Source organism: Aspergillus vadensis (genome assembly GCF_003184925.1).
Source record: "Aspergillus vadensis CBS 113365 unplaced genomic scaffold BO88scaffold_3, whole genome shotgun sequence".
In the NCBI taxonomy this organism is placed as follows: domain Eukaryota; kingdom Fungi; phylum Ascomycota; class Eurotiomycetes; order Eurotiales; family Aspergillaceae; genus Aspergillus; species Aspergillus vadensis.
In genome coordinates this window covers 427,204-442,964 of record NW_020292041.1, presented here as the reverse complement: position 1 = coordinate 442,964, position 15,761 = coordinate 427,204, and the positions used below count along the sequence as shown (strand labels likewise).

At 50.2% G+C, this 15,761-nt stretch overlaps 4 protein-coding genes across 4 annotated transcripts; 3 read left to right on the top strand and 1 right to left on the bottom strand.

The window, feature by feature from the left end:
- Positions 1-62: 62 nt before the first annotated feature.
- On the bottom strand, positions 63-2,179 carry BO88DRAFT_484976 (ESCRT-II subunit protein VPS36; the record flags this gene model as incomplete). Its single annotated transcript, XM_025712314.1, has 3 exons — positions 63-1,748; positions 1,800-1,935; positions 2,079-2,179. The coding sequence occupies 3 exons, from the start codon at positions 2,177-2,179 to the stop codon at positions 114-116; spliced, it is 1,872 nt and encodes a 623-aa protein (XP_025566393.1). The 3' UTR covers positions 63-113.
- Positions 2,180-2,475: 296 nt separating this feature from the next.
- BO88DRAFT_401741 (SAC3/GANP domain protein) lies at positions 2,476-4,744 on the top strand. Its single transcript, XM_025705916.1, has 3 exons — positions 2,476-2,778; positions 2,835-4,095; positions 4,149-4,744. The coding sequence occupies exons 1-3, from the start codon at positions 2,706-2,708 to the stop codon at positions 4,363-4,365; spliced, it is 1,551 nt and encodes a 516-aa protein (XP_025566392.1). The 5' UTR covers positions 2,476-2,705; the 3' UTR covers positions 4,366-4,744.
- A 5,415-nt stretch (positions 4,745-10,159) lies between these two features.
- On the top strand, positions 10,160-12,623 carry BO88DRAFT_449998 (phosphatidylinositol-3-phosphate-binding protein BEM1; the record flags this gene model as incomplete). Its single annotated transcript, XM_025710537.1, has 3 exons — positions 10,160-10,165; positions 10,877-11,632; positions 11,709-12,623. The coding sequence occupies 3 exons, from the start codon at positions 10,160-10,162 to the stop codon at positions 12,621-12,623; spliced, it is 1,677 nt and encodes a 558-aa protein (XP_025566391.1).
- Positions 12,624-13,234: 611 nt separating this feature from the next.
- On the top strand, positions 13,235-15,677 carry BO88DRAFT_401738 (AFG1 family ATPase). The gene is made up of 4 exons (XM_025705915.1): positions 13,235-13,889; positions 14,015-14,459; positions 14,518-15,034; positions 15,117-15,677. Exons 1-4 carry the CDS (start codon positions 13,529-13,531, stop codon positions 15,468-15,470), a joined length of 1,677 nt encoding a protein of 558 aa, XP_025566390.1. The 5' UTR covers positions 13,235-13,528; the 3' UTR covers positions 15,471-15,677.
- The last annotated feature ends 84 nt before the right edge of the window (positions 15,678-15,761 follow it).

The window sequence follows — 15,761 nt, the reverse complement described above, 5'->3', positions numbered from 1 at the left end:
GGGCAAACGCGGGGTTGTCGGTCTGGAACTATGCCTCAGGCAGAAATTCAAAGTGGAAGTTGCTCGCTCAGAATCATCATATGTGGGATTCTTAGTCAAAATTCCCGTCAGTTCTATATGTCATCGTTGTCTATGCTAACTTTTGCAAGTCCTAGATCATCCACTTCCTGCAGGCCTGGGTCAGATGAGATATAGTTAAACCAGAACCGTAGCCCTTCAATTCCCTGTTCTCTGCAAAGGACTCCCTTATCCTCTGCCATCTCCAACTCCTCCGCTGCAACGCCCACACTCCATTTGAATCGCTGTGCCGCCTCCTGTGCGGTCACAGCACGTCCAAACAAACGCCAGTCCCAGGCTACCGGCTCCGTGGGTGGCACTTGACGGAGCTCTGCCATCCAGTCTAGCAGCTGCCGAAGGGTCTTCTCATCGGTCCAATCGTATCGTTGAACAACGAGCAGCCCACTCTTGAAACGACGCAGACGAACTGGCAACTTCAATTTCTCCCATAGCTCCGCAGCCTTCTGAAAATCCGAAGGACTGACGAGCTCGACCCCGTTTCGGGACCGGTTGAAGATTGCCCATAAGTCGATAAGACTTATAATCCCGCCTTCTTTCTGCAATATGCCCTTACGATCGTCAGTCAGATATTCTGCTAGATTTCGGGATAACTCCGATAGATAGAGGCTCTCTGCCCCGGAACCGAGCATATCTTTCGTCGTCACCATACCCAACGCCGCCGCTGATTCCGAAAGGACGGCGCTAGTTTCAGCAGAGCTCTCGTCACTAGCCATCCCAGACTCGCGGGCTAGCGTCTCAGCAAGCGCAACAATATGTTTCGCCGATGCCATAAGCGCTTCGAGATCCTCGAAAGCATTGCCAATGACGAGCTCATTGTTCTTACGAGCCTCAAGGCCTCGTCGCTCAAGCCCCGCAATGCCAACTCCCGGTGAGCGAGGCTGTGATGCTCCAGGGCCGTTCGCTAATGCAGGCACGGCTAAACCTTGAGCTTCAGAGCTTGATTGTGATGGTTGTTGTGGCACAGGCGGAGCATTGTAAAGAAGCCATTTCCGCTGGATCAAGGCGCCCTTCAACCTTTCAAGAAATATTTTTTCGCCACCTCCACGGAATGACAATTTCATGCAATCTTTGATTTGCTTGCTCTTTATACTGCCCTGATCAAAAACAGGGGCCGGGGATTCCGCACGGTAGTGATCGCCATTGGTGACCTTGAGGATATTTGCAGAGACCAAGGAAGCTCCACAAATTTCACATTCAATGAGGGACGGATGGTTGACGAATGTGCAGCGAGGACATGACACTTGGGCGCCATTTTGTGGAACCGTTAGGTTCTTGGGGTCAATACTCCCAAGTGAGGACTCTTGCCCAGGTTGAGAGGTGGGTGGCGTCGCAACAGTGCTCTCGCGACTTGTTGCAGCAGTGATTGCAGCCTTGAGGATAGTCGCAAAAGGGGGTTTAATACCACATGCCAGGCAAGGAGGTATAGGCGTGGACGCGGTAGCGGTGGACGGGTCGAAATTGGAGGGCACGGGATTGGAAAAGGTGCATATAGGGCATACCCATGTCGCATTCACGGGTGGAGGAAGTCCCGCACTAGAATGAGACACGGACTTTGGGGTCAGGGGCGACTGCGATCGAGAGGGACTTGCGCCAGCGCTTTTCGACCGGTCAATGTTCTTCAGTGGCTTAGGGTATAGCGTAATCTTAGGAGAGGACTTCCAGAAGCTTGCCTATGATACATTAGATTTCAGGCCAGTTTGCATGAATGAACCAGCACGTACTTGGTACTCTGTTCTATCAATATCCTTCAGGTCAATGCCAACTGAGTATTTCCGCGGCTCATCAACTGCTACATAACAGACACGATGCGAGGTCAAATAGGCATGGCCATTCTGATAATTGGGGATTTTATATTTTCTGAACATGCAATAAACATTAACAGTCAGCAGTTGAGAAGATGTATACTGTGTCACTAAGGGCTCGGTTCCAGAAGAAGCGAAATAGACCCAAGCATGGAGAGACCACCGATGCAGCAGGTGAAGTAACAACCGGCTACTCACCCTTCGTACAACCCCACCGCATCCTGGACAAAGAGTAAGGTCTCGTCGGGCAACAGCGAGGGGCGAAGCGCAGTTGTCAGATCCAAAGGCTTGAAAAACATCTAGTAAGATCAAGCAGCATCTCTTCACGATTGAAAGGGTGAAGAGGGGCAGAGTATACGAAAGCGAGATGCCTTGGCGCTGGTTGTATTGCTCGTTATCAGTCCAGATCGGCGTGCTGATGTAATATGGCTGGGTTGGGTAGGCGGTATCTGGTCCCCATGCCAAGACGAAATCTCCGCCACCGAGACAAGTCAAGTGGGATCCAGCGTCACTAAGCGAGTCTCCCTCTCTCTCCGCTCATCATCCTTATTCACTCACCCCAAAGCCTGGAGAACATACCCTTGTGGATAACTTACATATCATCTTGCCCCTTGTCTCGTTAGATACAGACTGGCCGACTTTTATTTTCTCTTACATTCAGTGATCCCTACTCGGCTCTGTTGGTGTAGGAATATGTTCTGACTGGCTCGAACCAAATCATCCGTAGTTATTACCTCTCTTTTCTGATTATCATCACTCTTCGCATTTCTTTATTGTCCCTTTTTGCACTGGCCCTTAAAATAGATCATCGTTTCTTCATTCATCATGAGCTCCGGCATCCCACCCTGGCGTGTTGCGGCTTCAGCCACCGCTACCACTTCAATTCACTCTGGTCATGGTATGCTTCTCTTCCCGCCCGTGATATTTGTTCAGACTTGACTAACGTGGCAGCAGTGGCCCCAGCTTATATCCCAGTGCAAGCACGCCGTAGTATCGCGCCCACAAAAGCCACCAACCCTGTTCCTTCTTCTACACCCCCGACGACGTCTGCCGATGCCGCCACCCGCAAAAAAGTAGAATTTCCAGAAGCCGTCCGCAAATATGTGCAACGCAGCTTTGCGCCCGAAAACCGCCTTCCCACGGTCGACCGGAGTGAGATGGAGGCGAAACTCAAATCAGTCATCACGGAGGCAGCAGAGGGTAATATGCTCGATAAGATCGACTGGGAAACCCTGCCTCTGCCGCAGGTCATGGTTCAAAACGATCGCAACATGGTGCTCGCCAGCCCAGGTGTCTCGACTTGGGCCACATTTGGGACACATTCGCCGAAGAAGTCTAGCACTCCATTGGTTGACCTATCGAAAAAGAGGAAATCGGTGGAGTACCACGGAGACGCGAGCAGCTGTCCACCATGGAGACAAACTAACAACCAGAATGCCTTTGAAGACCGAGTCACTTATCCTTCCACAGACAAGCGGCAGAAGATGGACAGTAAGAACCCAAGTAAGTCAAAAGCTAATCTGGAGATGCGGAGGAAACGTTTCGAGGACGCCCAAGGACGACATGGATCTTCACCCTCTTCCCGCGGTGCATCACCGACCCCCAATGCAAACCAAGGCCCTGTTGTCGGAAGGTGCCAGGAGCTCGAGAAGAATTACTTCCGCCTGACTTCTGCACCGAATCCGGATACCGTTCGTCCCTTGCCGGTCTTGATGAAAACATTAGACCTACTGAAGAAGAAATGGAAAAAGGACAACAACTATGGCTATATCTGTGATCAGTTCAAATCCCTCCGTCAAGATTTGACTGTACAGCATATCAGGAACGAATTCACTGTCAGCGTCTATGAAATCCATGCCCGAATTGCCCTAGAGAAAGGTGACCTTGGTGAGTATAATCAGTGCCAGACTCAACTACGAGCGTTGTATGCACAGCAACTTGGCGGTCATCCTACGGAGTTCAAGGCCTATCGTATCCTCTATTTCATCCATACCCGCAACTGGACGGCCATGAACGATGCCTTGGCCGATCTAACTGCAGCAGACAAACGGGATCTTGCTGTGAAACATGCGTTGGATGTCCGTTCCGCTCTTGCTCTTGGGAACTATCACCGTTTCTTCCAGCTTTATCTCGACACCCCGAATATGGGGGCTTATCTAATGGATATGTTCGTGGATCGTGAGCGACTTTCTGCACTTGCAGCAATTTGTAAAGCGTACGTTCCTTTTCAGACTTTACGTGTGACAGCCACTGACCTTGATAATACAGGTACAAACCTGATGTAAACATCCGTTTCATTACTGAAGAACTTGGTTTCGAGTCCGACGAGCAGAGCGCCCGTTTCATTTTGGACCATACTTCGGAGGACCTCCTCCAAGAGAAAGATGGCGTGGTGAGACTGCTTACGGGTGGCAGGGCCGGCCAACTGTTCGAAGGAGCCAAGGCCGAGGCCCACCGAATTGTCGATATCAAGGGACAGATCTAAGTTCCGTATCTCTCGATTTTACTTCTTTTTTCTTTCTCTCCTTGCAACCTGCGGTTTCACTTTCACCTTCCGACACCCCTTTCACCATTCTGGATACACCTAGCACACCCCAGCTTTCCCCCTTCTGTTCGTTTCTTCAGGGCGCTTGGAGTTCTGTTCGTTCTATTTCCTTGCTTCCGGCATTAGAGGCGTCCTGCATTAACCGCTTACGATCTGAGTACATATACCCATTTTGACTTGAGGAGGATTGGTAGTGCACAGAGAAGAAAAAGTCGATGGATGAAAGGCAGAAGTGGGTATAGGGGAAGGCGTCTGACGTTTGTTTGATAACATTTCGGTAGCGCAGCTGTCAATACAATGATCATTGTCAATTCTAAAACACGAAAAGTATGGGCAGCAGCCCCATCGTACCCACCACGGCGTCAACTGATACAGTGTGCCTACCTAGTAGAATATTAAAACGGCCATCATCATCCTGCCCACTGTGCCAATTTCAACCCCCTCTTGAACCTTACCACCCACCCTCAAACCAACAATAACTCCCCTTCCTTAAACATCAGATACATCCATTCACCCCAACCTTATGTATCCAACAGGACACACAAAGTACCAACTACCACAATCGACCCACAATTGAGGGGTACGTCAAAACAGTCAATAAGTAGTTAAAACATAGATACCCCGCACCTCATCAACGCAAGCGAGATGAGATCAAAGTTACATGAAGGAGGAAGTAAGTCGACCGTTAGAGGAAGATCTACAGTGATAAGTCAAAAATATTCCATGTATGTATCTACTATCGATCTATCTACCATCGCACATACATGACACTATACTATACCCAGCTAGTTACGTAGTTAATCCCCTAAATCTGACAAGTCGATCTCTCCCAATCCTAAGTAAGTACGGAGTACATTAGTAGTAGATAGTAGTCCCTCCTCCCCCACCGGTCTAGACCCGTACTTTTGGGCCTTTTCATAAAGTACTTAGTACTTACTGTGGTAGGTGAGTGAGTGAGTGAGTGACCATGCATATAATTTCCGAATTAAGTAGGTAAGTAGATAACCGTTATATCATGGTGGCAAAAACCTGAAAGACGAGACGAGACGGAAATCAAACCCGATGATCAGCTGTAGATCGATTTCGATCATCGCGAGTTAGATAGTTCCTGGAGGGGTAAGCGGACGAGTATTAGTTAGCTTACTACTAGGTAGCTTGATTTGTTCGGAGGAAGGGAAAGGAAGATGAGGGCAAGGAAGGGTGCATATGACATCTGGAGAATGATATATCAGATTTGCAGGATGATATGATATGGGGAGTATCTGCACGAGGTTGAAAATGGTATATGGTATAGGTGGTGTTTGGATTCGTCAGATGAGGGTTGTTTCAGTGTCTGTTTCATGGTCTATAGTATTGAGGACTGAAACAATATGATAGTTGGTACTTTTCACGTGGTGGTGCTGGTGCGGGGTTTACCAGTATAGTAGTAGTAATGGATGGTTAAGATTATTGGCTACACGCAAAGTACAGCAGGACATAATTTATGGATCGTGCTTCACATTAATGGGCTGAAATTACGCAATATCGTGTGGTACTGGCACAAAGTAACTACAATCAGCTGTGTGCTTTTTAGCTCAGCTACAAAGTACTTAACTCAGCTAGCTGGTGGACTCGATGGATGGATCGATTTTACCCACATACATCCAGAGTGGCGAATAATAGTATGATCTGATCAGCTGTGCGCTTATTCGGCCCAGCTATCTGCCTACTAGCTACTTACTTTTGTAGTAGCTAAGTTGCTGCAGTGTGCCTCGACTAGTACTGTATCTAGTTAGTTAGCTACCTTTATCTTCTATCGGCTACTAACGGGAGATGGATAGACTGGAATTCTATTTTGTGGTGTGGCGTTGACTTCAGCTTTCGCTTGTTCGCGCGTATCGTTTTCTTTTTTTCTTATTTCTTATACTCGCATATACGAGCAATAACCTTATGCGGACGGCGTCTGGAATAAGCCCGGTTAGGGATTTGACTGGGTGCAGTGACTGGACTGTCTACTACCTGCAAGGGTGGTGTGTCTGTGAATGTGGATGAGGTGGGTGCAGGGTGTACAAGGTTTTTGAGAACTGGCTTGGGGGATTGGAATGGATCTAGACGATTCATGTATAGTAGAGTAATATCTTGCAGCTGTGGTATGCCACTACTGTAGGTACTGAAGGAGACAGAGATCGCGTGCATACTCTATCTACTTTGGTAGATACGGAAGTGAACATTTGAGGCTGGATGCAAAGTACTAGACCTCGTGAAGATAATGGGCCAAGGCTTAGCGCTCGAAAGAGCTCAGTCGTCCCTTACAGCCTCGGTCATATTGAAAAAAGTGCGGATTTACCTCTTTGCCTTGCCAACTAGCTAGCATTTGGGTTACAGCATTGTTGGGATCCAAACTAATCTAATCCATCTTGAGGCGGAACTCCGGGGGATTTCCTTCAGACCCGATCATCCTCCATCTATACTAGATGGAGAAGAGACCCTGTGCCGATCCAAACTGATTGGAAATAGTGTAGCAAATGTAAAGCTGGGTTGGGCGACTGGATTGGGTAAAATCCAGGCATACAAACCATGGATGCATTTCCAGCCTAAGTCCCTTTTTCCCCGTCCGAGCTCCTTTTGCAGAGTTTCAGGCTCGGAGGTACAGCGGTACAGGGGAAATGATAGTCCAGGAGATGGGTAAATTAAAAAAGATACAAATTTGGGAGCAGTTCGTCCCTTTCCCATTATGTCTTCTCCGCTTAGTAAAAAATTAAGATTATGAAGTCGTCGGGGTTAATTAGATTCTGCTACGATAAATCGAACAAGCCTAGATACTCTGTAGAGCTGGTTACTGACTAGTCGTTAAAACTAGTTGACACCTGAATCAGCCGGCAGTTGGCAGCCCTCCGTTAATTAAAAAGGAAGGGCACACAGACCACAGGAATGTGTGTGTGGTGTGTGTGGTGTGGATGGGCAAACTCGGTGTGTTGAACCCACACACACCTTCCTTGCCCACCCGAGCAGCCCAATGACCATTCCTGCCCTGTCCGTCGCAACTCAGGTACGCTGGACCGGGGCCACTTGTGGCCCATACACAGTACGTACGCGCTGGGCTTTTGGTTTGGCTCCTGCAGAATATGGGACACACACACACCACAGTAACCACACACACAGGGGCTGCGAGCCATGGTTGATTTTATTTCTTAGTCTGTTCGGCTGATTCTTATCGCCTATCGATCGGGCGGGTTTCCAGCTGGACGGTGCCGGCCTTCTATACCACTCCCGGTTTAATGCGACGGGGGGAAGAGGGAATTTAGGAGGGGGGGTGGTTCTCTGCTGCCCAACTGCGCCCAGGGGGAGAAATATGAAAAGTAAAATAAGGGAAGTGAATAATGAACCCACTTTTAACTAACTAAATAACTAAACTAACTAAAGGGAAAGGGGAAAATCATAATCAAGGAATAAAATCACTAACAAGAAAGAGGTAATAGAGTCAGGGATGACACTACCAACAGGGCTGGAAGCAGAAACGAACTAAGGAGTCTCAGCTAACTAAGTAGTATTTACTTCCTAGTCCCTTAGCGACCAACCAGGATGGACATCGGCCGTCATACCTTACGCGGTGCATCCATGCAGACGGCCGGGGAGCAGCTCCCGGTCTGCTGGTTGACTGGTGAATCGACTAAATAAAGGATTTTTAGGCACACAACCGCCTGCTTTGGCGTCGAAGCTGAAGGAATTGACATTGGTGGGTGAGAAAATTTATTGGATTTTGTAGGTGTGTGACTGAGTGAGTGACTGAGTCTGTATGGTGTGCTCTGTAGATTTTGGGTCTTGATTTCTGGGATTTGATTGATGTATATACGTATGTATTGAGGCAGGCAGCGTTGGGTAGGTTATAATATCATTATATTGTCTCCTTCTGAACCGCTCTTTTGTCTTGTCTTGTCTCGCATCTTTTTGATTTTCCTCATGGATGATTTGCCCCCATCACTATCACAATCACAATCACTTTTCACTCCAAGCAGTTTGAGTTTGTCGTCATTTCCTCTGTTAGTCTAGGTTTAAAAAAAGAAAGTGAAGAAATAGACGCACTAGCTTCAAGGGCCAGGCGATCCGAGCAGAAAACTAGCCCAGCCAGCCAGTCCAACGTCTATCACGATCTGCTACAAACCGGACATTGCCTTCCTTTGTTGGTAAGTGTATGTGCCTTCGACCGGCGGATGAAGTATCGCGCTCTGCCTATTCTCACTTTTTCACCACCACCTCCTTTAATCCCAGTCATCTGGTTTTATACCCGCTTGTAACCCTTCTTTGGATCCTTCCTCGAGTTCGTTTTACTGCCACGAGGACAAAACCAACGCCATACTAACCTCCCTCATCTCCAATTCGCAGGTCGGGGAACCAACCAACCGGGACGAGGGTGCTGGAGTACCCGCCACAGTTGAACCATCAGTTCGATTTCTCGACGGCTTCCATCCTTCACACCCCACGACGGTCCATGCCATCCGGCCACTAATCCACTAAATCCACTTATTTGCCTCTCCTTCGTCTGGGTCACAGCCACCAAGTGCTCCCGCAAAGTGGTGGTAGGAGTCAGGACGGCCCATTATTCTCCTATCGCCGTGCCTTTGACTCGACCGCTTACTACTACTTACTTCTTGCCTCTCCCACCACCACCACCATCATCGTCATCATCGCCGCCAACTTTACTTATTTCCCGACTTCCATAACCGGCTGTGTCGCAAGGAGCAGACGAATTATCTGGTAACTCAAAGAAAAGGGAAAAAAAAAGTATTAAACCCTTCTGCTGGGGGGAGGACCTTCCAGAACACTGCAACCCTGGGAACCTTCCGCCGAGCTGTCACGCGTGGATCCTCGTCATTGTCCACCCACTGAACCACTCCAGCGCACCCATTCTATTCCCATCCACCCATCCATCCATCCATCCTCAGGGGCGGGGGGGAACACCAAAGGAAAGCGGGCCGCTTTTTTTCTGTCCCAGTCGTCGCAATCCAGAACTCCCCATACCGGCTCGTCCGTGGTAGTCCTGCTCGTTTGAGGGCGAAAAATAGGCAAAGAAAGACAAGCAGAAATTAGGAGGCCACTGCACTGTCACACTTGTCTGGGTTACTTGCAGACCAGTTACTCTAATTTTTCTTACTATAACAACATATCGCCGCTGACAACCGTCCGCTCTATTTCATCCATTGACACTCCCTCTTGTCCCTCTCTCTCTCTCCACTTTCCCTATCAAACCCCAGGCTATTTTGTCTGTTACTATCTTTTTTACTGTATCACTTTAAAACGCTCCTTCATTGTTCAGATTTTAAAGTTTTCGTCTTACTATATTTTTTTTCCTTTTCTTTTACTCCAACTACCCTGTCTCTTTTGCCTCATTCGTCTCTCTCAGCTGCTACCCGGGATTGCCGCCCATTCTCTTGTTCTTTTGGTTTCTTTGTATTCCAACACATCCCATCGCCGACAAGACCTTCGAATTTACAGTGATACGCCTGGACCGGGGTGGCTGACAACGGGCATAAAGTGGATGATCAGATCTTGTCTGCTGCAGGCCTCGCTCAAACTACCAAACCCTACTCGTCCCCGTACTTACGTCTTGCCTTGCCTCGGCGGCTGATCTGGCGTTCCCGACCACCTGTGGGCACGGCCTGGCTAGGTTGACCTGCCTAGGGAGTATTATTCATTGATTCATTCCGACGTTCATTTATTTAGTTTCGCCCGGAAAGGAGAATTTAGCAAACTAATAATGAAGGTACGTACATCTATCTGTTCCAAGCTGGCAAACCCGCCTGCAAGCAAACCCCTCGTTTTCCCGCCCCTCGTTTATCTCGATTGTCGCTTGTTCCGAGCGCCCTCCTCCCCGAAAAATTAGCACCTTGATTGATGACTGTGGCCCTTCCCTTTCTTCTTTCTGACTGGGAACGATCATTATTGCCGCGCGCAATCTATCGGCTCTGGACTAATCTCCAACACCGCCAATTAATTAGGCCATTCGACGCTCTCTCAAAGGGGAGAAAGATCCCAAACCCCACCACCACCACCATCTCAGTCACCATAGTCACCACCACCTTTCTATTACTCCAAAGTCCGCCATCGCCATCCTTCCGCCAAAGAAGGTGTGTTACACCCTTTCCTTTCTTTAATTCTCCCCTTCACTTTTCACATTTCTTGTTTCCTTTTCCTTTTCATTTTTTTCATCCCTCCCCCGATTTTCAATTCTATTTTCACTCTTTCCATTTCTTTGCCTTTCAAATCCCTGGTTGATCCCCCCCCCCCCCTCATTCCCCCCCCTGCCTTTACCCCTCCTTTTCTTCTATAGTCGCATCCTTCAAAAATTCATTTTGGGGTTGTTTCTCGGTTGTAATTGATTTCTCTGCGCGTTATTCGCTTTCGTTCGCCGACATTAGTCGAGCAGCCTATCCTTGGCGACCCGTTGTTGACCACATCCCTGTGCTGCGCGTAGGTCATCAAAGCGCTCTACGATTACCAACCGGAACCCGGGAACTCGCAGGAACTCGCCTTCAGCAAGGGAGACTTCTTTCACGTTATCAGCAGGGAGGACGACTTGGACTGGTACGAAGCGTGCAATCCGCTCATCCCTAGTGCGAGGGGGTTGGTTCCCGTGTCCTTCTTTGAAGTGATTGGCAAAAACGAGAGACACAGCGCCGGATCGGTGGACCATCATAAGAAGAAAGAGCCGCACGACTCAGGCTTCTCCGATCGCGCTGCCTTCCCAAGTACAGACTTCATCAGCAATTCCTCCCGCAATAGCTTTCAACCCAGGATGTCGCAGTTGGGGAAGGGCTCGAGTGCCATGGTCTATGGCATCGTTCAATACGACTTCCAGGCCGAGCGACCGGACGAACTAGACGCCAAAGCTGGCGAGGCCATTATTGTTATCGCCCAATCAAACCAGGAATGGTTTGTCGCCAAACCTATCGGTCGCCTGGGGGGCCCGGGTCTCATCCCCGTTTCCTTCCTCGAACTTCGCGATATGCAGACAGGCCAAGCGGTCACAGACCCGCTTGAAGCTGTGAGGCGTGCCGGCGTGCCGAAGGTGGAGGAATGGAAGAAGATGACGGCCGAGTACAAGAACAGCAGCATCACGCTGGGCAAGATCGATTCTGCTGGTGGCTCGTCGATGCAGTCCGTCACGTCGAGCATGGACAAGATGTCCATCGGACGCCAGAGTCAAATGAGCCAAAACGGCCAGTCCCAGGTAAGTCACCAATGCCTCCCCCTTTTGTCGCATCCACGACTTGTGAGGACTGTCGCCCTAACCTTCCGTGCGATAGGGCTACCACACTCGCAATGCCAGTAAAGGGTCTCTTGTGCAACAAGTTTCGCACCAATCGCAGCAGAGTTATCACCAGTCATTGATGGCGCCTATCGCGGCGTCTATTCCCCGGTACTGCTTTGACAACGACAAATACTGGTACATCATCGAGGCCAAAATGGAGGACGGTCGCTGCTGGGAGTTGGCCCGCTACTACCACGATTTTTACGATTTCCAGATCGCACTGTTGACTCAATTTGAGGAGGAAGCCGGTAACCGTGGCAAGCCGCGCACGCTGCCGTATATGCCGGGTCCAGTCACCCATGTCACGGACGCCATCTCCAACGGCCGCCGACAGAATTTGGATGAGTATATTAAGAAGCTCTTGGCTATGCCGCCTCATATCTCCCGCTGCCAATTGGTCCGTCAGCTCTTCGCTCCCCGCCCCGGTGACTTTGAAATCGATCCGAACGCATTTGGCGAAGAGACTCGGTTCTCTGGCGGCTCGCATCATTCTTCGGCGCATGAGCCGTCACGGAGCGTGTCGCGCCAGTCGTCACAGGCACCGATTGCCGTTCACACAGAGCGCAACTCGCACCAGCGCGGTCAACCCTCCCTCTCACTTTCCAATGGCGCGCCACCCCCGATGAACCGCCAACCTAGCTCGTTAACGCAGGTGTCGACGTCGAGCGGCGGTGCCATGAAAGTCAAGGTTTTCTTCCAGGACGACCTCATTGCGATCCGGGTGCCGAACGACATCAGCCTTCAGCAGCTCAAGGAGAAGCTCACGGACCGTCTGAAGATCCAGGATGAAATCATGGTTCAGTACAAGGACGAACCGTCCGGAACGTACGTCGACTTGGCCACGGACAGTGACCTGGACACGGCCATCCAGCGGAACTCCAAGCTCACACTATATGTTGGACTTGCATAGAAGCGTTGTTTTATCACCCTCCGTCTATATCCCGATAGATCTGTCTGTCATTTTTATCAGTTTCTTTTGTTGTCCCAATATTGCACCCTTTTGTGGCGGTGCATCGGGTGTCCCGGTGTTATGGTTATTTTCCCTATTGTCTCTGGTCATCAGCCTCTGAGCGGTTGTTATTGAATCACGAGGTTGATGCTTTGACAAGAATGACATGTCTGAAACGTTTACGCCATCATGTACTCTTTGTTTGTTTTTTTGAAGCTGCACTTTTCTGTTGTGTGGGCCATGGCTGATTGTTTACCCTCCATACCCTGTTACTGTGATGTGCTATTGTCTTTTGTACATAAGTCTTCTTTTGCATATATATTCTAGCCGTAGGCTACGACACCTACTTGTTGACCATCTGCTTTTTGTGCCAAGTAGAACTTATGGTAGGGAACCAATTACCGTTCCGGTGTTCACACAATAAATGGATGATCCACTCGGCCAAATAAGGCTTTGTCGGCTCTAAATCTGGGGGCCGATCAGTTGCCGCTCTCCGAGTCACATGACAGACCATCGGAATGCCTTTTCTTGTTGCTTCGGTTCCTTTTCGCCGCGTTGTTCTGCTCTTCCGGTCAATATCGGGGCTCTTCAGAGGACTTTCTTTCTCACTTGCATACTTGCATTCGACCCGTTGAATCGAGTCGACCTGTACATACTTGTCAGCGCGTGCATTTCCGTTGCCCTCTCCAGTGTCCACTTGTCTGTCCCCGCTTCTTCGCCGCGTGGGCGCCGCACTTGACCGTCTCATTCGCCGAGTATTTGCCGACCGAACAACCTCGGGTTTAAGTCTCCACGACTTTGTCGCAACGCACATTTGATCAGACACACACCATTTTCCCATAGAGTTCTCGTTATACACAACGTCCATGAGCGGATCCTCGGCGAAACTGTGCGCGGACTACCTGCCCGGCGCACTGAGGGCTCGGGGCCCTCTTTTGCGTGCCGTTCCTCGGGGCACTCGCCGGCCTGGCGCCAGGGAGTATAGACGGGGTGCTCATGGCGCGAACAGCTCCCGCTATTGTCCGTCGGTGACGGCTTACCGGGTACTGGTCCGTGATACTGTCGATGTGAGGTTGTCGCAGGGCCAGTATGCGCGCCGCTTTGCGACAGCCGCCGAGGGGACTGCTGTGGAGGGTGATGCTGCAGCCGGGATGCAGGGTGGTCCGCTGGTGGAGTATGATGCTCGTGTACAGCAGGGTCGCTTGCGAGATGATCCGTATCAGAGACGTATGTTGGATGCCCATGTGAATTGGTTGTCTCCGGTCGAGCGGAGGTCTCTCTCGTAGGGGAGGGACTGAACTGATGGCTCAACTCGATTACACACGCTAACATGCTTGATTTACTATGAACAGAGATCATTGAGCAACTGCAGGACCTGTACGAACGACTGCGATCCTACAACCCCCCGCCGGTTGTCCAGCCAAGCATCGAATCCCTCGACCCCAAGCCCAAGTCGTTCTTCGGCTCGCTGTTCGGACGCAACGCAAAGCAGGAACTCACAATCCCCGAATCCCTCCCAAAGGGACTCTACATGTACGGCGACGTAGGATGCGGCAAGACCATGCTCATGGACCTGTTCTACGAGACCCTCCCACCGAACATCAAGACCAAAACCCGCATCCACTTCCACAACTTCATGCAGGATGTGCACAAGCGCATGCACGTTGTCAAGATGAAATACGGCAACGACTTTGATGCGCTGCCTCTCGTGGCAGCTTCCATTGCAGAGGGCTCGAGCGTGCTGTGTTTCGACGAGTTCCAGTGCACAGATGTCGCAGATGCGATGATTCTCCGAAGGTAGTACACCGACCAGCCTCACCCCAACCACAACCATTACTCACAAGCATAACAACAGACTCCTCGAATCCCTCATGTCCCACGGCGTTCTCCTCGTCACCACCTCCAACCGCCACCCCGACGACCTCTACAAGAACGGCATTCAACGTGAATCCTTCATCCCCTGCATCAACCTCCTCAAGACCGCCCTCGACGTTATCAACCTTAACTCCCCCACCGACTACCGCAAGATCCCCCGTCCCCCAGCAGCCGTCTACCACCACCCGCTCGGCCCAGACGCCGACCAGCACGCCCAGAAATGGTTCGACTTCCTCGGCGACCCCATCAACGACCCCCCACACCCCGCCACCCAAGAAGTCTGGGGTCGCAAGATCCATGTGCCCCTGGCCAGCGGCAAAGCCGCCAAATTCAGTTTCCAGCAGCTCATCGGCAGCGCCACCGGCGCAGCAGATTACCTGGAACTCGTCCGGAACTACGAAGCCTTCATCATCACCGACGTGCCGGGCATGAACCTGACCCAGAGAGATCTGGCTAGACGGTTCATTACCTTCATCGATGCCGTCTATGAGAGCAGGGTGCGTTTGCCCCCAGCCCTTTCCCCCCAAAACAATCACCCAATACCAATACCAACTCAAACTAACCACATGGAATAAACAGGCAAAATTAGTCCTCACCACCGAAGTCCCCCTCACCAACCTCTTCCTCTCAGCCGACGACGTCAAATCCACCCTCACGGACGGCAGCAACGACGACGGCGCGGACCTCTCCGACGCGATGCGCATGATGATGGACGATCTAGGCCTGTCGATGCAAGCGCTGAAAACGACCTCGATCTTCAGCGGTGACGAGGAGCGGTTCGCGTTCGCGAGAGCATTGTCCCGTCTGTCCGAAATGGGAAGTAAGATGTGGGTGGAACGCGGGTTGGGAGTGGGAATGGATGCGGATCATGGGAAGAGTGAACATGATGCGTATTTGAAAGCGAGGAGTCGCTGGTCGGAGGATAATATGTGAATTCTACCACCATCCATCCTTTTCTTTCCCATCTTTTACATGAAATTTAGAGAGGGGCAGATGATGTTGTTGTTTACTATTATCTAGATGGTTGGTTGGTTGTTGGTTGTTGGTTTCTTCGTTGCATATATACTTCCGCTTCTATACATACGTGTATACAGTTACAGTTGCATTTACAGATCATAGAGCTTGAAAATTATAGTGATGAATACATGTTTGCATTATTCATTTATGCAGTTTGAATTGTGTTGTTCACCATACAACTCTGATAAAGCTAAGTAGAACATGACG

Coding starts and splice junctions, on each gene's coding strand:
- BO88DRAFT_401741 (XM_025705916.1), top strand. CDS start 2,706: ATGAGCTCCGGCATCCCACCCTGGCGTGTTGCGGCTTCAGCCACCGCT. Junction 2,779..2,834: donor TTCAATTCACTCTGGTCATG/GTATGCTTCTCT, acceptor ACGTGGCAGCAG/TGGCCCCAGCTTATATCCCA. Junction 4,096..4,148: donor CTTGCAGCAATTTGTAAAGC/GTACGTTCCTTT, acceptor TTGATAATACAG/GTACAAACCTGATGTAAACA.
- BO88DRAFT_401738 (XM_025705915.1), top strand. CDS start 13,529: ATGAGCGGATCCTCGGCGAAACTGTGCGCGGACTACCTGCCCGGCGCA. Junction 13,890..14,014: donor AGATGATCCGTATCAGAGAC/GTATGTTGGATG, acceptor TACTATGAACAG/AGATCATTGAGCAACTGCAG. Junction 15,035..15,116: donor ATGCCGTCTATGAGAGCAGG/GTGCGTTTGCCC, acceptor TGGAATAAACAG/GCAAAATTAGTCCTCACCAC.